Source organism: Lissotriton vulgaris, chromosome 2_1 (assembly GCF_964263255.1).
Source record: "Lissotriton vulgaris chromosome 2_1, aLisVul1.2, whole genome shotgun sequence".
NCBI lineage: Eukaryota > Metazoa > Chordata > Amphibia > Caudata > Salamandridae > Lissotriton > Lissotriton vulgaris.
In genome coordinates, this window is record NC_141687.1 from 60,370,611 (window position 1) to 60,397,074 (window position 26,464).

A 26,464-nucleotide genomic window follows, 5' to 3' on the forward strand; every position below is an offset into this window, starting at 1 on the left:
GAAAAGCATCAACGTGAATAAATGCAATGGCGGCTTGGAGTTCGTATAAATGCTTGAGCCAGCTGATCTGTGACTTGTAACTGGGAACCCAAACCTGCCCTGGCAAAGAGCTCGGCTGGCCCCCCCCCCGGGGGGCGGCCGAACTGTTTACCAGGGCCGGTTTTTTTCTATGCTGCAAAAACGGCCCTGTAACAAAAACTACCCCCAGGGGCCCAAAATCGGCCCCCACCATAGCGGCCCACCGGGCAAATGAGTTGTGCCTGCTACAGCCAGTCCGGCCCTGTACACGGTATGTGGGTTCTGAGTGCACCCAGGACCTTTGGGAACTGAACACCACTAGGAAAGTCAGGCCCATCTCAAACCGCAGCAGCGCTAGGGTTCAGTGATGCACAAGACGTGTGCATGGATGACTGTGCCTGCACCCCACTGCTGAAACTCAGGAACGGAAATGTATACACAGAGAACCCTACACCAGAGGGCAGGAAGTGAGGGGGCTCCCCTGCTAGAGGCAGTGAAGGTGGAAAGCGGGGACGGGCTGCAAAAAAAAGGAAGGGAAAGTAAGAGAGCATGCTTGTATGTTTTTATGTGGAAGAGGTGACAGAGTGAGGAGGGGGAATGATTGAGAGGGTAGAACTAGTGAAGGGGAGACAGCATGCAGGGCATCAGAGAAAGGTCTCTGGTCTGAGAGGAAGAGATTGAGAGAGAGATGGGGAGAGAGACTAGAGGGCGGGAGTGAGGGAGACAGAGATAGATTCATAGAGCGAGAGGAGTGAGAGCGAGAGGAGAGAGGGAGAGAGGGAGGGGAGAGAGAGAGAGCGAGAGACCGACCAAGTGCAGGGCACGAGAGAGGTAGCCAAACAGAGAGTTGGGGATAGAGACAGAGAGAGAAAGAGAGCGAGAGAGAGATTGTAGAGGTGGAGAGAGGAGAGAGATGGGGCAGAGCGAGAGTGCAGAGGGCAAGAGAGGAAGCCAGAGAGAGAGATGGGGATAGAGACTGTGCCTCGTTAAATCACATGGGCTCTAGTCTTTTGGCACAGTGTTCAGAAGTGTCCTGAAGCATTGCTTTTCCTCAATGATGTGTGTTGAAGAGACCGAGCATGCGTGCAGATCGAGGTCTGCAGTGTAACTGAAAGACTCTTTCTCCACTTGGTGTGTAGGTACACAGGAACTTGATGGTGTCCATTGAGAGCTGTGGGAAAAGACCTCCTACGCAGACTTCATGCACCCGCCCGCTATGCCAGCCAGATTACCTCTTGGTGTTGGCATACTGGGATTTGCCGCCCAGAGACATCCAGAAGTCATTGGGCTCCTGCCCTTCTGCCACCACCGTCTTCTCACTTTTGGAGATAAAGTCGGCCACGCTCTTGGCCATCTCGCGTTCATCGCCACTGCAGCCCTGCAGGAAGACAAGAATCAAAACATGCAAGATGACGCTTCAAGTGGCAGCAGCGTGATGGGTCCAGCATCTATCGCACCGCAGTCCAGACCAGCGGGCACCGAAACACAGGGGCAGGGCTCCAAATGTAAAAGGAGGATGCAACCATTATCAAAGGGCTCTCTACTACCTCCATCCGTGTGGTCTCTTGTTTGCATGGCCCTCTGAAGGCTGTAATGCGCCCTCTGTTGTTGCATCATGCCTGGTCAGGTTTCTCTCTGTGTAGCATGTAAAGGTTCATCTTCTGGGCTACCTATCGGAAAGGGATCAGGGCATGCAGGAGATGTATATGCTGACCTCCTGTAGGACACTACCCAGGTCACCTGGTGAATTCGCACTGATTTTACAGCTTGGAACATCAACAAAAGATTGATAGAAAAAGGCTTTAACATTGTTAACTCAATAGCAAGGCTCATATCTCCTGTGGGTAAAATAAAGAGAGGACATTGGAAGTCCATGACTTTTTTTCCTTTTGATCCTTTTTTTGGATCTTTCTTTTGGTCTTCCCTTGTGGTAAACAAGCGCTCTGAGATCATGCCTTATTCTCTCTTCTGTCTCTTGTTTAGTAGCACACTGTCCCTTTAGCTCCTGTAGCGTACAATTGAGTAGTTTCAATCACACCAGGCAACATATCTGGAGCCTTTTAAGCTCATTGTGGGAGTTGCAGTCTTGGTTTTCTTCAGCGTAACCACATAGTACCACAGCTGGAAGAGAGAAAGTCCTGAACTGAACTTGGGTGACATAAAGCCACAGGACCTGCCTCCCCATGCATGATAAACCTCACCCCTCTGCCTACACTCTTGCACAGAGGGTTCTCACACAATATGAGGCAGATAAGATACTTCAGACCATCCACTCTCTCATTGTCCCATTTGGTTTTCCTCAAAGAACCTCTAGCTTTGCACTACTATGCTTAGAATTTTTTTTCTGCTTCTGTCATAGGCCTTTTATTGCATTTTCATTCTTCTGTTCAATCTACACTAAAGCTCTGACCTATTTCAGTCCTTTAGCCCTGATGTTGTTTTCTAGTGGTCCATGGTGTCTTAGCAGTGTACTGTTTCTATCAGTTTATCAAGGTTGTGCTTTGAAGGTGGTGTGTCATGTTTCATGACTCATAATGATATGGATTTCTTAAAGTTGGAGGATTTTGAGGTTGCTGCTCCTCATGCCCAGAGGTCCTCCTTTGCATATATAATAAGGGTTGCAGTTCTTGCTGCGGATGCTTTAAGGATCCTCAAATTGATGTTTGACGGACTGACCATCTCTCCTACTCTTTGCGATGCTGGGTCTCTTAACACCTTGGCTGCTAGGCGTTTCCCCCCCCCCTGTGCTGACTTTTCATTTACTCCATGCTTCATGACGAGCTCAGCTCGTCATGAGCATCGAAAGGGTTAAGGACCATTTTCAGATTCAACGTGGCAGTCTGGGATGAACCTTCATCTCAAGAGTTGTTCTGTAGTTCCTATTAAAGGATCCCTTTTAGGTTTCTCTTGGTCCTGCTTGAGGGTCCTCTTGGCCTTGTTTAGTAGTTCTGCATCTCAGACCTGGCTTGTATTTCTGGCAATAGGAAGGTTTTGCTATTCTTTTTTGGATGTTTTTGGTGCATTCCATCTGAGATTGATGCAGATATTCTTATTAAAATATTAAAAGTAGGTGATGAGACTCACCATGGAGGTTTATTTTATTCTAGCTGGTGGTGTATATAGTGCCCAGATGTTTAGCAAGAGAGGTTTGAGTTCTTTCTGGCGGTGTTTACTGACCACCCTCTTAGAGTCCTACTATATGATTGAAATTCGATAAGTGTCTTCCTTGGAGTGTTTTTGAGGATTGGCTTGGTGGTATTTGGCGGTCTCTGTAATTCTTAAAATAGATGGGTTTGGGGTTCTGCTTGAGGATGTTTTGTGGCCTTCCATCTCAGAGGGGTTTGGTAAGTCTTATGATAGGAATATGTTGAGGGTTCACATGCAGCTATGAATATCTGGTGGTCCAAGATCTTGTAGCGATTCTGGCATCTTAAAAAAGTGTGAACCGTGTTTCCATCATGTGGCGCTTTGTGTTTTCTGTTTTGGAGAAGACACTACAGTTCATAATTGGAAGTTACTGGGGTTGTTTTGAGGATTCAACTCATGGTGTTTGGCAGGTCTCTGTCTCTGAGCGGTGCGGCATTTCATGTACAATGGAAGCCTATTCTTTACACTTCTAATTCCATGGTTAGCATGGTAACAGCCTCAGTCCTACATTTCCCTACTACAGGTAGCAGTGTAGTACCCCAAGATTAACTCCCCATATGACAGGTAGCAGCAGTGAGATGTCCCATGACTTACCTTCCCGTACCACAGGTAGCAATGCGAGACTGTCTTTAGTACAAAGACGTCATTGGAATTGAGCGAACTCGCACGAACAGGCACTTCAATAGCCTTGGTGTTGTACTCGTTGGTGCCGTGGACGTGGAAGAGTCGAATAGGGGGATCTGGAGTATCATTATCTGCTCGTGAGGTACCACCCTGCAGATAACATGAAAGGAAGGAGGTAATGAATTCTCAACTCTGGTTACCATTCTGTGGTGTGCACATCTCACTCACTCATCTTTTAGGGCCTGCCAGATTTTCATTGCCACACACTCATTTACTCCCTCAGCCATGCATTAACTTATTTACTTGCTAACTCTCTCAAGCTTTAATGGCCTGCCAGATATTACTGCCTTTCACTCACTCACTCACTCACGCACTCACACTTCTAGGGCCCATCAGCTGGTCACTGCCACTCACTTAGTCATAAACTCCCTTACTGACTCACACATTCACTCATTCATTCAAACTTTAAGGACCTGCCAGATATTTACACTCTCACTTACTCATTACTCACTCATTCACTGAGTCAAACTTCAAGAGCACATCAGATGTTTACTGTCACTCACTCACTCTTTTGGGCCTGCCAGCTGCTCATTAGCACTCACTCTTCCAGGCTCTGCTAGGTGTACTTATCCCTCACCTCATAAACCACCAGTTTTCCTCTGAAGATGGCCATGAGGTGGGCGGGCTCCTTGCCCATTGGCACGCGCACTTGCACTGGCTGACCCTCATACTTTTGATCTAGGGTAACCGCCTGGAAGGCTGAGGCAGTTATTTCATCTTGAGAGGCATGTCGACCCTGGAGAAGTAAGGGGAACTGTAAGAAGGTTGTAGTGGAGGGACAACGAGGTACTGAGTGAGTTGAGAGGTGCACAGAGGATACTAGGAAGTCAATAGCACAGAACAAGCAAAGACATATTAACATATTCCACACAGATGAAAATAGCAAACCTACAGCACAGAGAGAGGCAGTGTGTTATTAGTACAGAGGGTGTTAATAAATCTACAGCACAGCTGGAAGCAGGGGTTCATCAGTACGGAGGGCCTAGCAATTCTAAAGCACAAAGGGAGGTAGTGTGACATTATTAGATGGCAGAATAACATGTACAAAGCATGTACAAGGCAGGCAGGAAATGGGCGGCCAGACAGGAGCTCATGAAGCACTGGTACGATTAGAGGGCATGAGCATACTCCAGGACATCCGGTGTGGGTATTGGAGCCTGTAACTCATAGGGCCCTCCATGACAAGTAGATGGGCCTTATCCAATCATTGAAAAGAAGGGCGAGGTTACCTACCTAGTAGCCCTTGACACCCCAGGAACCCTCATAGAGTCCTGCATGTCAATAGATTGAAACATTACCATGACAGGGCAGACATGACCATATTGCTGGTCACAGATGAGGGGAGAAGAGGAGGAAACTGAACAAGTTTCCAACCTCCTCTCCAACAATGTGCATGATGGGTCAGCGGAGAGAGTTTTACTCTACCCCTAATTGAAAGACCACCAGCACAGAGACTGCAAGCAGGTGCTGGGGCAGTTTGCTGGCCTGTTCTCTTTGACCCCAGATACCACTGAGTGGTGTGTGCACCACATTAACACTGGTGACTGCTCACCTGTCAAAAATAAACTGTACTGTTGTCTACTAGGTCAGAGCCAGCATCAAGACTGAGGTGGCTAAGATGCTGGAGCTGGGGGTAATTACGCCCTCTGACAGTCCATGGCACAGCCTAGTGGGGCTGGTGCATAAACCCAATCCTCAGGGAAGAAAGAAGGAGTTAAGGTTCTGTGTGGACAACAGAGGACTGAATGCAGTCACTAAGACTGATGCTTACCCTATACCTAGAGTTGACGAGCTAATTGACAGATTACTGGCTCCTAAGTATCTGAGTACTTTTGATTTGACCTCGGGCTACTGACAGATTGCCCTCACTGAAGAGGCAAAGGAAAGGTCAGCATTCTCCATACCAGAGGGGCGTTACCAGCTCAAAGTAACGCCTTTTGGCTCAAAGAATGCCCCTGCCACCTTCCAAAGGTTGGTGAACAGGGTCTTGTCTGGGTTGGAACAGTTCAGTGCAGCTTATCTGGATGATATGGTTGTGTTTAGTTCCACCTGGGAGGATCACTTAAACCACCTGAGGGAAGTGCTTCAGGCCATGCAGCAGGCAGGCCTGACTATTAGAGCAAGTAAGTGCCAAATAGGGCAGAGTTCTGTAGAGTACCTGGGCCACCTGGTAGGTGGACACCATATACAACCTCTCTGGGCCAAATTCCAAACCATTTTGGATTGGACAGTTCCTACTACCCAGACACGGGTAAGGGCCTTCCTTGGTCTGTCTGGGTGTTATAAAAGATTTGTTAGGAACTATGGGACCATTGTGGGGCCCATGAAAGAAATCACTTCTACGAAGAAGCCAAAGAAAGTTATGTGGATCCCAGAGTGTCAAAAGTCTTTTGACACTCTGGAAGAGGCTATACGTTCAGCACCAGTGTTGCTGGCCCCTGACTACTCAAAGAAATTTGTTGTTCGACACATGATTTAGAACAAAGGATTAAGCAGTGTTGGCACAGGTAGACAAGGAGGGCCTTGATCAGCCAGTTGCCTTCATTAGCAGCTGCCTTCTCCTGGAGAAAAAAATGGAGTGCCACTGATTAGGAAGCCTTTGTTTTGGTTTAGACCCTGGAAAAGCTGGGATCATACCTGTTTGGTACTCACTTCTGTGTTCAAACTGATCACAGACCTCAGATGGCTCATGCAGATGAGGGGGGAGAATCCAAAGCTATTGAGGTGATCCATTTCTCTTTACTCCATCGGGGGTGATTGGAACGATTTATAAATTAAATTAACATACCATACCATAACATACATGGGCTGGCCTTCACAGTGGAACAAAGATCTGACATTTCCCAAGCCAATGTGAACAAACTTTCCAGGTTTTGTCCCTTAGCAGATGAGGACTACCAAGCAGTAGGTTAGTTATTTATCACCTTTCATTTGGGGGGCGGGGCATGTGAGAAAGTTAACCTTTTTGCCCTGTTCACCCCCATTTTCTGACTGATACTGGTGGTAACTGACTCTGACTGTTCCCTGGGCTCTGCTCAACAGGCACAGGCCAGTGCTCTGATGAAAATGGTATATAGTAATTAGCTATAATTACAATTGGCAGTGGCAGACCCTGTAAGTCCCTAGTATGCAATAAGGAAAGGGGCATGCAAACAACCTATACGTTTCTAGTATATAATAGGGCAATAGAGTTTAGAGGCCCAGTAGAATCCCTGCACTGGTGTGTTCCATGCTGTCATTTCTTTGGAATCCTTGCTTAGCCAACTGACTTTAAAAATAATTTACCTGCAAATTCAACTTTGGTAGTACGGGCATGTCTAAATCTAGATTGTTTTTACATATCAGTCCCCCTTAAGGTCTCCCCTGGGTCCCCCAGGGGTGGGGTGCCATGTAACTATAAGCAGCGATAATATAAATATGTTTTATAAGCCCTGATGAGGGAAAAACTGCCAATTCCGTTTTCCCCATTGTAGATTATTAGTTCCATAGGCTAACATTGGCATAAAAGGGGCTATAAATGTAATTCCAAGACTTGAAAGACTCGTAGTGATAAATCCAGCAACTTGCCACTGGTGAATTTATCACGGCAAGGACAGAAAATAAATTATATAACTTTCTTTTCTGTAAGCTAAAATCCAGCATTCTAGTGGCCTCTCCTGATTGGTCAGCCTTAAAAGGCTTAGCCGAGTTGTTTTGATGAGGTAATAAGTGGCCTCAGGAAAACATGGCGGCCGCAGGTTAGAGCGGCGCGCACGCTCCTGTGAGCAACCGATCCGGAGCTACACTGCTACCGCTACGACCGTGATGTGAGAGGGGAGAGTGGGAGAAAGTGAAGAATCGGCTTCCCTTCAAGCATGTACTGACCAGCTTCTTCTCCGCAACAGCAGCTTCTGTGCTTTCTGTGCGATCTCCACGCTGTGGTCAGGTTCGGGGGTCGGAGTGCGGAGAATACGGAGAGGGGGCGGAGCCCTTCATGTTTGTGGTTCTCAGCCGCGGAGGTGTCTGCAGATGGGGGCTTGCGTCGAGGAGCCTTAAGGCTTTGGAGCCGTGTGTTGACCCGGCGTTTTTTTTTTTTCTCTCTTCGGCTGCCGCTTGGGATTAGTGCGTGTGGATGTGCCCGCCGGCAGTGTTCGTTCTGCCGATCTCCGCCTTTCATTTGTGTTGGTGGCGGGCGGCAGTAGAGATTAGAGGCGGCCGGGTGGCCGCGGCACGAAGACTGCATACGGTGGCGGAGAGTGGCGGGGGGAGCAGGAAGAAGCATAACAAGGCAACAGACGCTGAGAGAGCCGAGAGAGCGGTGGGAGCTGAGAGAGAGCTGGCCGAGCTGGAGGATCAAGGCTACATCAACGCTTGTTCAAGTAAGGTGGGATCAATTGATGCAAGGGGGCCTGCAAATAGTGACCACAACGAGGAATTAATTAGGAAGTCATAAGTGAGAATAACAAGGAGTAAGGCTAAAACCGTAGAAACTTTAGAGAACGAACTACAGGGCCCAGGGTACACTTGGGGGGAAGTTCACAGGAAGGCACAGGAGCTTAAAAAAAAAATCTGAATTAGCGATAGATACTAAAAAACAACAAAGAAACAAAAACAAATCCAAGAGTAAGAGCTCAAAAGCCCTAGGTGACATAACTCCATCACTGCGCTCTTATTTTAGAGTTCTACCTCAAGTTTTGCAGATTACGCAGATTACGCAGGATATGGCAGCAGCAGCTATGGATAGCAACAAGCAAATGCAAAGCAAACCTGACTCACTATCAACGGGGGCTGTAGTCGCTGTGTTACCACATGAGGGGCAAGAGACCGAAGTTTCAACCACCTCTCTCACACCTCTGGCCTCTAAAACCCCTACAGAGAAGGGTACTCACAGTGCTGTATCTCAAGGGGAAGCATCCCTCGATGTATCAGTTGGAAGGGAGGCCGAACAAAACACAGCTCTAGATTTTGGCAAATCGCTCGAAGCTATAGTCTCCTCCATCGCAACAATGCGAGAAGAGATCAGACAGGAATTTGCGGTCTCTAAAGTAAATCAAAATGAAATAAGAGTAACTTGTGAAGAGCTAGGACATAAGGTCGATGGCCTTTTTGTAAGGACCGAGACTCTAGAAAGCTCTGTAGGTCTTCTAACCAATAACTTGGAGTGCGCCAGATCAAAAATATATAACCTCCAAAAAGAGGGAGAAAATATGAAAGAGCGAATAGAGGTATTGGAAAACTTTTCTAGACGCAATAACATCCGTCTTTTAAAGATTCCAGAAGGGAAAGAAAATGGAGATCTCAAGGGATTGAGGTTCCGTGACAAATGTAAGTGGTGTTTTCGACTCGTACCAATATGGTCGAGTCTGGTATCTACGAACCGCAAATGACGAGTTTAGTAAGTGTGCGCAGTTTCGCTGTGCTAACTTAAACCGTTTGTTTGTTACGTGGGTTTTTCATCTGTACCCACGGGTTCCATCTTAGATACGGCATCCATTTTGTTTCTTGCCCTCAAGTAGCCAGCGAACGGACGTTGTCCGTTTCGCGACCCTGGGATTCCCAAGACATCCGCGGAAGACACATATTCTTTGAAAGTGTCTTTACGACGAGGGGGATGATACTGTAAGGCAGATGGCCCCGCTCGAGGCTCATCTTGCCGTGCTGGTCTATTGTCTCAGCCGTGCATCTCATTAGGCACGTCCCTTTGATGCCTGTAGCTCGTGTTTCCCGATACCTCCCCTTTTACACCCTTTTCCAATCTCCCCACTGTTTCCATCTTCCTCTGCACCTGTCCTTGTTCCTTCTTCGATTTTTTTTACTGCCGATTGGAATGTACTAATGGTGGGAAGATGGGTTTTTACAGTTGGGAACCGCCAAATGTTTCCGCACTTATGCCCCGGACCTTGGATGTATCAAAGTGACCAAAGTGACCCCTCTCGGGGATAATTATGGGAACCGAGTTGTAAACTTTTGTGTACCATGCAACCCTATGGGAGAAATTTGTATAAAAGGAGCGATCCTCAGTAGCAATTTGAAGCAGTCTCCTCGAACCTACATTCGTTGTACTTCCTGTGACTTCTGTGTTCCCTGCAGTAAATAAACCTTGAATCTTTGACGCCGAAGGAAGTGTCCCGTGTCTCTGTCATTCGTACGCCGGAGCAGGTTACCCACGAAGGTTTCAGGTGTTGTCCCCTGGCACCGCTGGGTCTTAAATAACCCAGTCCTTCAGGATATATAATAAAACTAATAAAAGAGGCACTCAATTTGGAAGAAACGGCTGAAGAACTTAACAAGGACATCCAGCGGATACATAGAGATCCGTTTCGTATGAACCCAGCAAGGACCAAACCTAGGAAAGTTCTAATTAACTTCCTGACGTATGCTCTTAAAGAGAAAATACTAAACTTAGCTCTGGAAGCTGGTACAATAAAAGGTCCTGACTTTTCTTTTGAGATTTGCTCTGACCTCTCAAAAACTACATTGGACAGACAGTGGGAATTGGGTCAGCGCATGGATAAATTTAGATCGTACGGGGCTACGGTGCAGATGAGATTCCCTGCATTCCTTCGCATCATGTATAATAATAAGATGCATAATGTCCGTACTATACAGGATGCAGATGAGTTGTTAGAATCCATCCGAGACCATGCTCAAGCTCAAGCCCATGACCAGGCTCACTCTCACAAGATTTAGAAATCAAACTAAGTTAGATGAGTGCAGACATAGATCCGCAGGTCTTCCAGAATTAGATGGTAGAACCTAAAAACAAGGTATATATATATATATAAACAAAAAATCACGTATGGGGGACTGGTAATATAAAAGGGAAAACCCCCCCCCAAAAAAACATGCATGATAAATAAAGATATTCCCTGGGAGACCATGCACAGGGAAGGGGGGATCGAATAAAGAAGAAACAAGCTTCTAAAAAAAAAAAAATATATATATATATATATATATATATATATATATACTTAATAAAATAAAATAGCACATACCTCCCGCCTACGATTATCTCAACATAGTGCAATAAGTTAGCTACTTGTGATCTCATCTCTTCTTTACTCGCTCACAGACCAATATACTCTCTGTGCAAGACTAGGTAGCAGTAATAGCTCATGGATGGGCTGCAGATGGGCGTTAAACTGGCTAAAGATCGAGCCAGAGTAAATAAGGGGGAGTTTCCCGGGGTAAGGGTAGGGGGGGGGGGTGGGGCTTAGATTAGAGAAAAAAAAATCCTCATCTGTGCCTCTATACTGCTGTTTTAAATATCCAATTACTACAATCTTTACAAAAACAGGTTTTTTCCATGCTAGGTTTAAGAAATTTCCACATAAATAGCAAAAGACGAAGGGTGATAGGGATAGAAGCAAAATATGACATGTACTACATTTTTGTCCTGGAACGTGAATGGTCTGCGCGTGAGAGGAAGACGTGAGCGCATACTACAATACCTGAGAGACTCACGGGCGCAGGGCATAGCGTTGCAGGAAACACACCTTCTCAGAACAGAGGCAAACACTATACTAAAAAAACATAGGTGGATTGACAAATTTTGTTCCACAGACCATAATGCTAACATAAGAGGGGTTGTGTTCATTTTTAAAAAATCTGCAAAAGCAGAAATACTAGATTGCAGGGAAGACCAAACAGGGAGATGGCTAATAGTTAGAGTTTCGCTTGATGGCCAGATTAGAACTTTGGTGGGCTACTATGGCCCAAACTCGGACGACCCATCACACCTAGACGCAATAAGGACTCAATTAATAACAGTGCAGGAGCCAATAATCTGGATGGGAGATTTTAATATTGTTCTTGATCCCAAACTAGATAAATCAATAAGGTCTAAAACTATTGGCTCTATTAAATCTAGAGAAACACTTAAAGCAATAATGACATACGTGGGTCTGGCAGATCTTTGGAGAGAAAGAGTAGGTAATAAGATGGGGGTGTCTTATAGGAACAGCCGGTTTAAACACAAATCCAGAATAGATTATGCCTTCTTTAGTTACTGTTTAAAAGACAGTCTCGAGTCAATAGATTATCTACCCTCACATCTATCAGACCACTCGGCGTTAGAGTTCACTCTTAAGGCTGACACCACTGTCAAACACCCTTCATGGTCTTTTGACAGGACACTCCTGCTTGAGGAAGACGAAGTCAACTTCCTAGTAAAGGAATCTATAACCTTCTTTGAATTAAAAAGAAATTCAGCAACCCCAACAGTCGTTTGGGAGACATTCAAAGCATTTTTAAGAGGGCAAATCACTAATAGAGCCTCTTATAGGCGGAAGGTATATTTTGACAAAATAAACAGATTAGAACAAGATATGAAAACTTTAGAGTAAAAAATGGTCTCGCCCTCAATAACAGCCGAAGAGCAAGAAAGACTGGCTGAATTGAAAGCTGAATTAGAGAATACTTTGCAGGAGAGAAGCAACAAGAGGTGGGAAGCGAGTAAATCCTCTCAATTTGAGTTTGGAGAAAGTGCAGGGAAAATTCTGGCTTGGAAAATTAAATCTGACAAAGCCCTAAATTACATCAGGGAAATCAAGATAGAAGGTGAGCCAGAGATAAGAACCACCAGCCCTGAGATAGGGAGAGTGTTTCTTGAGTTTTTTCAAGATATCTACAAAGAGGATCTCCCCAACGACCAAAACGCAAGAGATAGATGGTTAGACGCCATTACACTACCTACTTTCTCAACAAACCAGAGCAAATCATTAGAGTCAGATATTACAGAAGAGGAGGTGAAAAAAACTATTAGTCAAACTAAGAAAGGGAAAGCAGCAGGCCCGGATGGTTTGCCGGGAGAAATCTATAGATCTCTTGAGAACACTATTATACCTGTGCTAACTGAACTCTTTAATGGCATCTTAATGGAAGAACAGCCAATGCCCAAGTCTTGGGGTGAGGCCACAATTGTTCTCATCCCAAAACCAGGGAAATCCCCATTAGAATACGGGTCATACAGACCAATATCGTTACTTAACAACGATTATAAATTTTTTACAACTATCATTGCTACGAGACTGGCTAGCGTTATTGGTACTGTAGTCCATCATGATCAGAAGGGGTTTATAAAGGGGCGACAACTAGCTGAGTTAACGCAGGAATTAACTGGGGCTATAGATATTGCTACTGCTTTCTCTCTGCCCCTGGCTACCTTGACTCTAGACGCAACTAAGGCGTTTGACAGAGTCAATTGGCTCTACCTAAATAACGTCTTAAAAAAATTCAAGTGTGGGGAAGTGTTTTGCAGAACTATTAAGCAGTTATATAGTACACCATCAGCTAGGCTGCTGGTTAATGGGTCTCTGACTGAAGCATTTAGCATTACTCGAGGAACAAGGCAGGGCTGCCCGCTTTCCCCTCTCCTATTCGATTTGTACATCGAGCCTTTTGCCCAGGTGTTAAGGGAAGAGGCTAATATTCCATCTTTTTGTTTCGGAGGGTGGGAAAGACGGGTAGCATTATACGCAGACGACATCCTAGTGTTTACATCTGACCCAGTTAGGGCATTCCCAGTGGTCATACAACGGGCTGAAGAATTCGGCCATGTCTCGGGCTATGACATAAACTCGAGTAAGAGCGAAATTATGGCATGGAATCTACCCAACCTAGATGTTGGGATAAACATCTCATCCTCAATGCGGTATCTGGGAATCAAAATAACCCAAGATGTGGGCAGCCTTGCACAAACTAATTTGGAAAGAATACACAGCGAAAGTAAAAGACTTATGAAATCTTGGACACATTTGCCTCTTTCCATAACAGGAAGGGTAAATCTAGTCAAAATGTGTATTCTCCCAAAATTCACCTTTGTTTTCAATACTATCCCAATCGCTATGGACACAAAAATGATGGAAAAATGTCAAAGAGAAATTAACTCTTTTATATGGAACTACAAAACCACAGGAATAGCATGGAAGAAGCTCAGAAGAAAGAGAGAAAAGGGGGACTTGCATTGCCGGACCTAATGTACTACTCATGGGCCTTTCAGATGTCTTATTCTAGAATGCTTCTCAAAATGCCACCTAACTTACCTAATACATCCATGTACGGGGCCATGCTAAGGGGGACAAATCTAGCAGCAGATGGCTTTATGTTTAAATTTGGAAGTCAGACATTTTTCAAAAACATCAAATTGAAAATATTACACTCATGGGCCAAAAATTGGTTTAATATCAGGAAGAAACTGGGCTTATCTTATTACTCAAATCATTCCCCAATTTGGGACTCTCTCGGTCTACCCTCATGCCTAAAAGACAATCTGTCCACTATATTAGAACAAGCAGGCATTACTAAATGGGGCCAATTATTTAAAGAAAAAAAACTGATAACTTGGGATGAGCTATATGATCTAGTTGGCCCGGGGCTTTCCAGATTTAAATATATCCAACTGGATAGCTGGGCAAGATCTGAAACCCGTATAGATGGTAATATTGGGAAAACAAGTGAAACAGAACAACAATTGGTGGAACGACCACCTGGAGGAAGAGAAGTAGCCATATGGTATTGGCTTCTGCTGGAGGAAAGTGAAGGGGAGTTTAAACTCCCGGATGAGTTATCGGGGGCAGAGATTGGGCTTCCATGTGAGGAGAGGTGGATAAATTCCTTTGGTTTATTGCGTAAAATCGTAAAGCCCTCTTGGCTAGTACGAAATCTTATTTTTTCGGTACATCGGGCATACTTAACACCACGAAAACTCTCTAAATATCAACCGGATAAAAAATGTAACAAATGTAACTTAGCAGATGCATGGGATGTACACATGTTCCTAGAATGCCCAAATATAGCAAAATTCTGGGAAGACGTGAAAAACACTTTAAACTCTATACTAAATACATCCCTGTCAATAACCCTCCCACTTGTCATCTTTGGGATAACATCATAGGCAAGGAGAAGTCATTTCTTTTTTACGCAATTCTATTAGCGAGAAGACAGATCTGTATTCAATGGGTAGAGAAGACACCTCCTTTACACTGCTCATGGCTCACATCTTTATACAAGACATCCAAAAGAGATCTAAAAAGATCTGTTAGTAATAGAAACTTGGCTTTCTGGGACCTCCTGACCAACTGGAGATGATCCGGTTTTTTTTTTTCCCCGGGTCCGATGATTATGCCTGGACCAAGGGCCTGGACAGTTTCGAGTAAGGTCCGGCAGGTTGAAACATACCCAAATGGAGTCAAAAGAACGCACCCCTAACTTTTACTGTCGGAATATATCTCCTACCAACATAACACATCACGTCAGCAATGTCGTGCAAGGTGGGTGGCATTATCCGTCTAAAGGGGGAGGCAGATGAGGACAAAAGAAAAAAAATAAGTGGCCTCAGATAGCAGAGGCTATCTGGTGGCGAGAGCTCTGGAGCTGCAGAGGGTAGGTCATTAAAGGGGGCTTGGTAAATCAAGCTGGGCTTCAAAGCGAGAGGAGAACAGAAAGGAAATACAGGCCTACCTACGCCCACATCTTGTACCCCCAACCACATGGCAAGGCCAGGAAAGAAAATTGCATAAGGCCAGGAGGAGTACTAATGGAAATGAGCCACACCAGTGGGTTGGTTTAGCCAGGTCTTACTCTCTTGGAGAGGATTCCTCCATCTTGAATTTTAGAAGGGCAGTGCTCTGTGTGACAAGGAGGAATGTATTGAAATGAGGTCTGCACACAGACATACAAACAAGTCTAGATGGAGTAGTAGGAATAGAGGCTAAACCATGGCCAGAAATATAAGCCCACATAATACAATATTTCAAGCAAAAACAAGAAAAGGACAAGCAAAGGTGAGAACAGGCAGAAATGGCCACCGCTAAGTTGGTGCAAAATAAACAGTAAAAAAATCAAGTACAGAAGGATCACTTGTAGCAACTCCACAAATGACTGACTGACTGAATTATTTTTTGAGCGCTCTTATGCCGAGGCGTCTTGGCGCTGTAAAACGGAAGGGGATGCAGAGGTGGTTAGGACATAATGAAAAGCCAGGTTTTTAGCGCTTTTCTGAAGCTTACTCTATTCTTTTCCGAGCACAATGTAATGGGCATGCTGTTCACAGCTTGGTAGGAAAAAGATTTACCGCCCCACCTGGCTCTCTTTATTCTGGGCAGTTCTATTAGATCTTGACTGCAGGATCTTAACGTGCGTGACGGCACATAGCGAGGGAGGAGGTTGGTAAGCTCCTCTGATGTATTCCCATAGAGAGATTTATGGACCAGGCATAGGGTCTTGAATTGAATTCTGCGCCTAACTGGGAGCCAGTGAAGTTCCCGTATGGCTTTTGAGGTGGGGTGTCTTTTAGGGAGGTTGAGTAGGACTCTGTCTGCTGTGTTTTGGATGGACTGGAGCCTAGCAAGCTGTTTTTCCCCCGCTCCTATGTATAGTGCATTGCTATAGTCCACCCTAGACTTTTCCACTCCTTCCCCTTCAGGGAGACTGAAGGGGAAGGAGTGGAAAAGTACGAACTGCAATTGACTTCGAGAACCAGCGCGGTGCACAGCCACGCATTCCTGTGCGGAAACTTCACGACAGAGCCCGATTCATTGGGGACATCATCCTTAGCAATCACGCACAACCGCCCAGCACTTCCCTCTCCCCTTCATTTTGAATACAATTGTCTGCATTCACGGTTGGAGCCATGACCCAACAATAGAGTTACTTTTTGGTCCTGAGGAGAACCCTGGCACTCACAGGGTTTGAAACGCGTCGACCGACCCGGTCCCGGGTCATCCCTTTGAATTTAGATTGAAAATTTCTCGACAATCTACAGAAAGACTGTTTGCTTTCCTTTTAATTGTTACAAACAATTGTAAAATACGACAAAAAAGGACTCTTCATTTTTTGTGTATATAGGTTTTTTTGACACCGGGACCAGTATGGATGTGGAGTAGTATGAATGGATGGCCAAGAATGTGTTGTTTGTGAGTTTGCCTGATTTATTGTACATACCAATTTGCCTTATTCATGTTTGTATATAAATGTACATAAACCTTTTTTGTATTCCCATGCACAAAACTAAAAATGACTAAAAACTAAAATAGTCTTCAGAAGAAAATTAAAAACAAAAGTTGCAATTCATAAAGCAAGTGTCCATGTTATTTTCATGTATGCTGTTTTCTTTAGTTGGCTTTGAAAAGTAAGTTCCTCAGCACTGGCAAGTTTATTGTTTCTTTAGTGTATATTGGCTCAGCCTTGCTGAGTTTAGGAGTCAAGACCCTTTTTGTTTTCTAAACTCAATCTGTTCAGTAGCACCCCATGGTTGACGGTGTCAAAAGCCGCTGTTAGATCCAATAGGATCAAGGCAGCTCTTCCCCCATCATCCATGGTCCTGCGGATGTCTTCTGTAGCTATAATTAAGGCAGATTCGGTGGAGTGGCAGGCCCTGAATAAGTGTTGCGTTGGGTCTAAGAGATGGTTGAGATCTATGTATTTCGTGAGCTCCTGGTTCATGGCCCTCTCCAGAATCTTGGCTGGTAAAGGGAGGCAGGATATTGGCTGGTAGTGCTTGGATTCCGTGGGATCCAATGCCTCTTTTTTAAGAATAGGCCTGATACAAGTTTTCTTCCAGCTACAGGGGAAGAGACCAGAGCTTATGACTCTGTTAAGCAGCGGGGTTAGGACCGGGCTGATTGTTTCGGGGATTTGATGTAGTATGTAAGGAGGACAAGGGTCCTGAGGTGATCCTGATTTGGTCTGAGTAAGCAGAGTGGCCACCTGGGTGTCACTTAATGGTGAAAATTGTGAGAAATGGCTGTCACAATGCCAGTGCGTGTGCAGGCACCAGGAAGGCAGCCAGTAAGTAACATGAGAAAGGGACGATTAGGTTTTCAGGAGGCCAAGGACCAGTACAGGGAAGAAGACCAGGAGGATATAGGGTAGGACAGCAATTATTGTGGTAATATGGGTCATTTTGAGAGGGAATGTAGAGTAAAAAAGAACAATGTAAATGATAAATCCAGTATTTGTAAAGCGCACAGCTACCCGGAGGCATCCCGGCGCTGGGGGCCGTCGGGAAGATTAAGCAAGCTATTGCCCAGAGTCACATGGTGCTGGGCTGATCTGTCACTGGTGCCGGGGAGCGAACCGTGAGCCCCAGCGTCCGGTGTCAGTCGCCTTGGCCGCTGCGCTACACCTCTTCCCTTGAATGAGCAAGCACCGGGATGGATTGTTCCACAAAGGCAGATGGGGCCACAACAGATGCAATGGGGTCCCCAACAACTCTCACAGGTTCCTCAGGTTAAGTGGCCCACACAACAAGGACAAATGTCACAGAGCATATCCCAGCTTGTCAGAAACACTGCAGGAGGTACCACACAGGCCCAGATGGGAGGAGGTAATCCCTTTACTGTACAACCCCAAATGTTTATTCAGGGATGCCAATCAACAGTTATACACAATGACAGAGGCCACAGACAACCATTATGTGTCCAATACAATCGGTAACCCACAGATCAGATGAGGAACCCACTGTGACGTGTGCCATAGAAGGTCACCGCTGGGGCCACTAAATCTTGTTTAAAGGAGGGAACACTACCACTCTCTCACAAGCCAATAGACACACAAGCGTTTTGTGGGGCTGTCAGGAGGGTTCCTTTCACTGAATCATTAAGCATGACAATAGGAGGCACGCGGATTGAAGGACTATTCTTATATTCTCCAGAGGCATTGGTCAATATTCTTGGAGCAGGCCTGATGAGTAAGCTGAATATGACCCTCTCTTTTTTGGAAGATGAATCGATGGGTTGTTACACATCTGGTATTACACCAGGTAGGATGTTGTCACTTTTAGCCCATGAGGACTTTGAACCGCACGTCAGAAAAATTCCTGTAGGTACCGAAGCCTGTTTACGCAGCATACATATTTTTATAGCGAATACACCAGTGCTATTGGGGCAGACAGTGGTTATGTCACACCCTGTCAGCCGATGGGGCTGGGGGTTCACGTGCAAGCGGAGGAGCATTTGCGGAACTGAAGCACAAGGAGGTAATGTGCAAGAAAGTGCTGCAATATGACTGACTGACAATAAAGTGCCGGGTGGAGGGATGCAAGCGAGTAGGTAAGAGTCTGATCCCACTGGTGTGGACCAGTCCAGGCCCCTTGTACAGTCCGTTCCGGGGTGTAGAGGCTGTTGGGAATGAAGCCCTACTATTACCATAGAAAGTTTGAGGCTGACTGATGACCATTTGTCAAGAAGATGTTTCCCTTCTCCCTGTTCAAGTGGCACTGATGATGAGGGCCCTTCCTCTTCTACTCTCCTTCCCTGAGGGACTGCCCGAGGCCGGTTGTAGAATTATACTCCACGTCCCTTGGATCCTTTTGATTTAATGAGCATTAGGAAATAATTCCCTACTATCTGAGAAAACCCTACTCACATCTGGGAGAACCTACAGAGTGTGTTTGAACCTAAATGGGTGTCTGTGAATCAATGAATGGTGTTGGTGGTGCTGAGATAAGTCAGAGGAAGATTAGTGAAGAAGAGAACATGGCAGAGAATTGCCCTTGCAATGAAGGAAAGTTGAGTGCAACAAAGGATGGATTGTTGAATGCAATTGTAGATGAATGTCTGGTGAAAACTAGTTGGAATAAGATCTCTAACTTTAAACTAAATAAGAGTGAAGCAACGGTTGACTATTTGGACACACTTAAGGATGTGTTTAAAAGGTACCCGGGTATAGTCTATCCAACAGAGGTGGCTCAGGAAGCTGTAGGTGTTGCTTTTACACAGGGATTGTTACCAAATGTTATCTGCATTAGAGAACAGACCAAGAAATTGGGCGAGTTGGTGGCGGTCGCTAACCGCTGCTTTGTTTTGCAGGAAAGGAGAAAGAGAATGCAGAACTGAAGTAGATGTTTCTGAAATTGTAGACTATACAGAGAACATTGAAAGGTGTGGGATGGGAAATCCTGAAAATGAGGAAGAAAAGGGACAGGAAGAGGAGAAGAAAGAGTTGAAAGGTACAATGGATGGGGCAGGGGAGAGGCCCAGGAGCAGGAGGTTCATGTTCTGATTGTGGGCAATTTGTTGGTTGCTTATAACTCCTATCCTGTGTTTTAGGACAGCTCAATAAATTCTGGCAGCCATGAACCCCTTTATCCCAGAGTCCACTGTAGATTGTGTCAATAATGGCACTACTTGTCTCATTGGCACAGGTGTTAGTCACTCAGCTCTACAGGCCTCTGAATTCTCCACTTCACACCTCTCATGATTGTTCAGAGATGAGTCGGTGTTACTAACCTACAACACCCTCATGATATTTCTGAGCCCGTGTTTATCTCCCTGGTATTCATTAGTGATAAACATCCCCAGCTCATCTGATAAGCAGAGACAGTATTTGCAAATTAAGCTGTAGTATATTTTGTACTCCGGAAGTGGTGTTCTTAAATATACCCTATGATCGTCCAATCAAGCCCTCGCCGCAATTCAGCGAATTCACAGATCCACCATGGGAGGAAGATCCTTCTCCTACTTGGCGGCCAAGATCTGGAACTCTCTCCCCACCCACCTCCGCCTTACACAGAACCATCTCTCCTTCAGAAAGGAACTAAAAACTTGGTTATTCGATATGTAAAGCACCTCCCTCCTTCAAGCGCCTTGAGACCCTCTGGGTGAGTAGTGCGCTATACAAATTTTGGAACTTGAACTTGAACAAGAAAAGAGGGTACTCACGCTGTTGTGTGAGAGTATATGTTTCCAAAGTGATGTGAGTGAAACTACCATGTCTTCTGGTTTAACTTAATTGTTTTCACAGATATCCGCATTGCAGTCCACAGGGGTCCACAATGTGGGGTTTATGTTATCAATGAAACTAATGAAGGTGAAGGGTGGTCCTCCAAAGAAGCTACTCAGATACCCCAGTACCAAATACCCCAGTACATGTCGAAACCTGAGACGGAGGAAGGGATCCACCATGTACTGTCTATTGTTAGCAAATGTAACACCTCAATTCTCCAGATCCGCAAGGCAGGGAAAACCAGCGTGTAGAGGATTGTTCAGGATGTTAGGGACTTTAATAATAACATTTCCCCATGCTTCCCATTGTCTCTAACCCCGCCACAATCCTTTCTTGTATCCCCATAAACACCCAACACTTTACTGTGGTTAATTCTGTTCCACTTTCTTCTCTATCCCCATATACGAGTAGAGTCTGCACTCTGTACCTCTTCATGTTTAGATTAAGAAGATCCCAACTTTTATTAAAAGGACTTCATCAAGGATTTGTGGAGAGCCCCCTGAACCTTTTCACAAACTCTAAAGAGGGATCTAGACAGTTTGTTTTTTCCCCGTGAGCTACTTTACTTCAATATGATGACAATTTGCTTTTGGCATCTGTTGCTGTGTATCACTGCAGGGTGGATTCCATCTGTCTCCTTACTGCACTGGCTAATAAAGGGCACGAGACTTCAACGTTGAAATTGCAGTTCTGCCTTCCTGGCGTGAGATGCCTTAAATCTCTGCCTGTAAACACCACCTGTCTTATGAACGAGTTGAGGCTATGCTTAAATCGTGCTGCTGTGTAACTGTCTCCCAGGTGCGTACCTTTTTGGGCATGCAGACAGTGGATCTTGGCCCATTCTGAAATTATGATGCCTGTGCAAGATTATGTCACAAAAGACACCCTTGGGCACTGAAAGTGATCTGCTGAAGCAGAAATTGCATTTGTGAAAATGTATTAGGCACAGACTTTCTCACCTGCTTTAAGGCTCCCTGAATATGCTAATCCTACTCTGTATTGTCCTGAAGGTTATGGATTTGCTCTTTGAGTGTTGGTACAGAGCCATGGGGATCAGAAAAAAAAGCATAGCTTATTATTTTTTAACCCTGGAACAGGTTGCGGTCGGGCTCCCACCATGCTGAGACATCTGAAAAGGATGAAATGAGTTCACATTTATCTACCGCTGTGCCTCATTCTGTGCCAGACTCCCCCTCACAAAGAAAACTCAGCACTTCTCTACAACTCAGTATGCATTTCAAATCAAATCAAATCAAATATTTCTTTATTCGGCACTTAAAAAGATACCATAAAAGTACATAAAAACAGTTAAAAATAAATTAAAAAATAGTTCATCCTATACATTTAATTTCATTTAGTCCAATGTCTCAATTTACAGGGCATCATATTCAGCTCATCTCTTTTGAGTTCCTTAGCCTCACTGCCATCTTAATAAAACTCGTAATACCGAAAAGGGTATATGCATCATTAGCCTTCTGTAAAAACATTAATGCTACCTTAGCATGTTTAAATTTGGCTTGTTTCAGTAATCCCACCAGGAACTTTCGCCTAGGTAATGAGTAAAAAGGACACAGCAAAACAAAATGAAGGGTATCCTGCGGAGACCTATTGTCGCAGCCGCAGGTACCCTTCTGCTCGACCGTTAAGGTAAAACCGGGGGGATCAGCCAACAAGTGGTGCAACAGGTTAAATCTAAAACGGGTCATATAAAATCTGTCCTGTGCATTATGGATCAGTGAGAGATAGGGTTCCCTTCCAATCTCTATTTTCAATAATCTATAAGCCACAACTGTAGATTTACACTCTTCAGTAGACACCCTCCTGGCAATTGTCCATTCCCCAAACATTTTCTTGACCGTGGTTTTATTCTGGGCAGTAAGGGCTTCAGGTTCCGTGAAGAGGTTCTTACAGCCAACGGCCTCTAGGGTGCACTTTACATAAGGCCAGGGTATAGAGCTCCATTTGTCTCGTTTCAAACAGTCTGCGATAATTTGTCTACTACTAGTATGCATTTTTTACTGATGTCCACTTCCCATATGACCATGACCTGGTGTCCAGCCCTGAACCCCGCCTCTTTAATGCTCACAAATAAGGTAGGGGAACCCCATGATGGCCTCCTCGTCACCGCGCATGTAACCAAACCCGGTGTGAATTTAACTGATCTGCCCAGTCTTCACTGCGAGTTAATATAGTTTATTATAGATCGTGTCTCAAAAACAATTCTGGGGTCCTGGGTGCTGGTGATGCTGTGTGCGCCGTGTATCAGATTGTGGAGGTTTGTCATTGCCAAATGTGGGGTCTGCCTGAGCTGCAGAGCTTCTTCCTCTCAGCAGTGCCTGTATGTACCCAATGAAATGGCTGTGTACACAAATTCAAGGCATACATTCGGAGTAACGCCCAACTTTGGGCTCCTTTGGCTGCAGATGGGTATAGTAACATTAGCCAGAACCCCATTAAGATGTTCAAACCCCTTTTAAGTGCCTTACGGGTATCTAAGAAGGTGGCGGTGGTGAAGGGAGCCACGCACCAGCATCCTCACCATGATATCTGAAGGGGTACCATCCTGGCTAGTTCAGCCACCAGGAATGCTGCTTTGTATAAACCCACTGATGTTGCCATGTGTGTTATGAGAACTGACTTGTTTCCCTGAACAACACTAAAAGATCTGCCTCAATTGCAGTAGAAAGCCTCGGAAAATTGAAAGAAATCCTCTATCAAGCAGAAATATTAAAAAAAGGCCCTGACGGGGTGGGGCGAAACACCATTGGGCATTTGGTGGTACATACATTTCTAAATCTCAACATTGCCAGGTTGTATCATGGGGCAGTTCATGTGAGGAGGGATGGCGGGCTATGAGCCACAGCAACTTATTGACATGCACCCCTCTCTTCGGTGTGCACCTGTTACAACGCATTTTTTACAACGCACTACTGTTACAACGCATCCATTACAACGCGGATACTGTTACAACTCATGTTTTTACAACACATTTTTTTACAACGCAGGTACCTTTACAACGCATACCATTACAACGTAAGTATTGGTAAGTACATAGTTATTTTTTAAATGTTATATGTTTGGGGTAAAGGGGTATTTTTAGGGGTTAGGGTCAGTTTTGGGTTTTTGGGTAAATGGGTATTTTTAGGGTTCAGGGTCAGTTTTCAGTTTTTGGGTAAAGGGGTATTTTTAGGGTTCAGGGTCAGTTTTCAGTTTTTGGGTAAAGAGGTATTTTTAGGGTTCAGGGTCAGTTTTCAGTTTTTGGGTAAAGGGGTATTTTTAGGGTTCAGGGTCAGTTTTCAGTTTTTGGGTAAAGGGGTATTTTTAGGGTTCAGGGTCAGTTTTTAGTTTTTGGGTAAAGGGGTATTTTTAGGGTTCAGGGTCAGTTTTCAGTTTTTGGGTAAAGGGGTATTTTTAGGGTTCAGGGTCAATTTTCAGTTTTTGGGTAAAGGGGTATTTTTAGGGTTCAGGGTCAGTTTTTAGTTTTTGGGTAAAGGGGTATTTTTAGGGTTCAGGGTCAGTTTTCAGTTTTTGGGTAAAGGGGTATTTTTAGGGTTCAGGGTCAGTTTTCAGTTTTTGGGTAAAGGGGTATTTTTAGGGTTCAGGGTGAGTTTTTAGTTTTTGGGTAAAGGGGTATTTTTAGGGTTCAGGGTCAGTTTTCAGTTTTTGGGGTACAGGGTAAAAATAAATTAAATTAAATTTTAAATTAAATTATTTAATAGTAAATAAATTAAATTAAATTACATTGCATTATTTTTGGGGTTGAGGGTCAGTTTTGAGTTTTTGGGGTACAGGGGTACAGGGTAAAAATAAAGTTATATTTTTTTTAATTTTCAATAATTAATTTAAATTATATTTCATAAAATTACTTTAATTTATTTTTGGGGTTTAGGGTCAGTTTTCAGTTTCTGGGGTACAGGGGTACATGGTAAAAATAAAGTAATATTAATTTAATTTTAAAATAATTAACGGAAATTAAATTATTTAAAATTACATTAAATTATATTTTTAAAATTAAGTTACTATTATATTATTAATATTAACATATACTTACCAATACTTACGTTGTAATGGTCTGCGTTGTAAAGGTACATGCGTTGTAAAAAAATGCGTTGTAAATACATGCGTTGTTACAGTATCCGCGTTGTAAAATCCGCGTTGTAACGGTATGCAGAGTAAAAGTCCGCGTTGTAACATCATATATCCCTCTCTTCTTTCAAAGCCCAGAGTTCTGGCCAGTCCTGTGCCATCTGCTTGTCACACAATGAATTAGAAAAGAGAGGGGACATTATGGTACGAGGTGAGCTTACAAGCATTGAATGAGGCAAGGACGATGACAGAAAACCATGAGTTAAGCTTGCAAGCTGCTGGAATTGAGTGAGCTTGTCAGTTGATATAACTGAGTGAGATACAAACCCTTGAGTGACCCAGCCAATAACAGTAGATAACCTGGGGCAGTCGACTGCACTTGGGCGATCACGTGCATCTCACCTGCCAGACGTAGAGGATGTAGTGCTTTTTGTTGTTGACCAAATAAGTGTAGAGGATGAGGTAGCAGTCGCCGCCATAGAAGTGACCTAACCAGCGCTTCTCCACCGGCACCAGCTCCAGGTTCTCCACTCGCCAGACCTGCAGAGAAACATGGAAGGGTGAGCGTTGCAAGGTATTGAAGGATGAGCATTGCGAGGTATGGAAGGGTGAGCATTGCGAGGTATGGAAGGGTGAGCATTGTGAGGTATGGAAGGGTGAGCATTGCGAGGTATGGAAGGGTGAGCATTGCAAAGTATGGAAGGGTGAGCATTGTGAGGTATGGAATGATTAGCATTGCGAGGTATGGAAGGATGAGCATTGCGAGGTTTGGAAGGATGAGCATTGCGAGGTATGTAAGGATAAGCATTGCGAGGTATGGAAGGATGAGCATTGTGAGGTTTGGAAGGATGAGCATTGCGAGGTATGTAAGGATAAGCATTGCGAGGTATGGAAGGATGAGCATTACGAGGTTTGGAAGGATGAGCATTTCCAGGTATGGAAGGGTGAGCATTGTGAGGTTTGGAAGGATGAGCATTGCAAGGTAGGGAAGGGTGAGCATTGCGAAGTATGGAAGGGTGAGCATTGTGAGGTATGGAATGATTAGCATTGCGAGGTATGGAAGGATGAGCATTGCGAGGTTTGGAAGGATGAGCATTGCGAGGTATAGGAAGGTATGGTGATGCAAGGAAGGACGAGTCTAATGAGGTATAAAAGGATGTCATTGCAAGGTATGGAAGAATGAGCATTGCGAGGTATGGAAGAATGAGCATTGCAAGGTATGGAAGGATGAGTATTGCGAGGTATGGAAGGGTGAACATTGCGAGGTATGGAAGGGTGAACATTGTGAGGTATGGAAGGGTGAGCATTACGAGGTATGGAAGGGTGAATATTGCGAGGTATGGAAGGGTGAGTATAGGAACGTATGAAAGGGTGAGCATAGTGCTGTATGGAAGGATGAGTCTAGAGCGGTATGGAAGGGTGAGCATTGCGAGGTATGGAAGGGTGAGTATAGGAAGGTATAGTGATGCATGGAAGGACAAGTCTAGTGAGGTATAGAAGGATGAGTATTGCAAGGTATGGAAGGGTGAGTATGGCCAGGTATGGAAGGGTGAGTACATGAAGGTATGGAAGCGTGAGTCCAGTAAGGTATGGAAAGGATGAGTACAACAAGGTATGGAAGCATGAGTACAGTAATGTGTGGAAGCATGAGTACAGCAATTTATGGCAGCATGAACACAGCAATGTATGAAAGCATGAGCTAGGTACGAAAGCATGAGTATAGCAAGTTATAGAAGCATGAGTATAACAAGGTATGGAAGCATGAGTATAGCAAGGTAAGGAAGCATAAGTACAGAAAGTTATGGAAGCATGAGTATTGCATGGT

General features: G+C 44.6%; 1 protein-coding gene across 4 annotated transcripts in view; it reads right to left on the reverse strand.

Annotated features, from left to right (window-relative positions):
* Positions 1-26,464, reverse strand: part of VIL1 (villin 1) — a 154,936-nt gene that overhangs the window by 49,014 nt on the left and 79,458 nt on the right. For all 4 annotated transcript variants that reach the window (XR_015308330.1, XM_086954458.1, XM_086954459.1 and 1 more), the window contains 4 exons: positions 25,042-25,179; positions 4,427-4,585; positions 3,760-3,939; positions 1,251-1,396 (listed from right to left, as the gene is read on the reverse strand). Coding sequence is in view for 3 of the 4 variants with exons in the window: in XM_086954458.1 (XP_086810584.1) it covers positions 1,251-1,396; positions 3,760-3,939; positions 4,427-4,585; positions 25,042-25,179 (623 nt within the window). In the remaining variant the exon portion in view is untranslated. The remainder of the gene's footprint in view (positions 1-1,250; positions 1,397-3,759; positions 3,940-4,426; positions 4,586-25,041; positions 25,180-26,464) is intronic.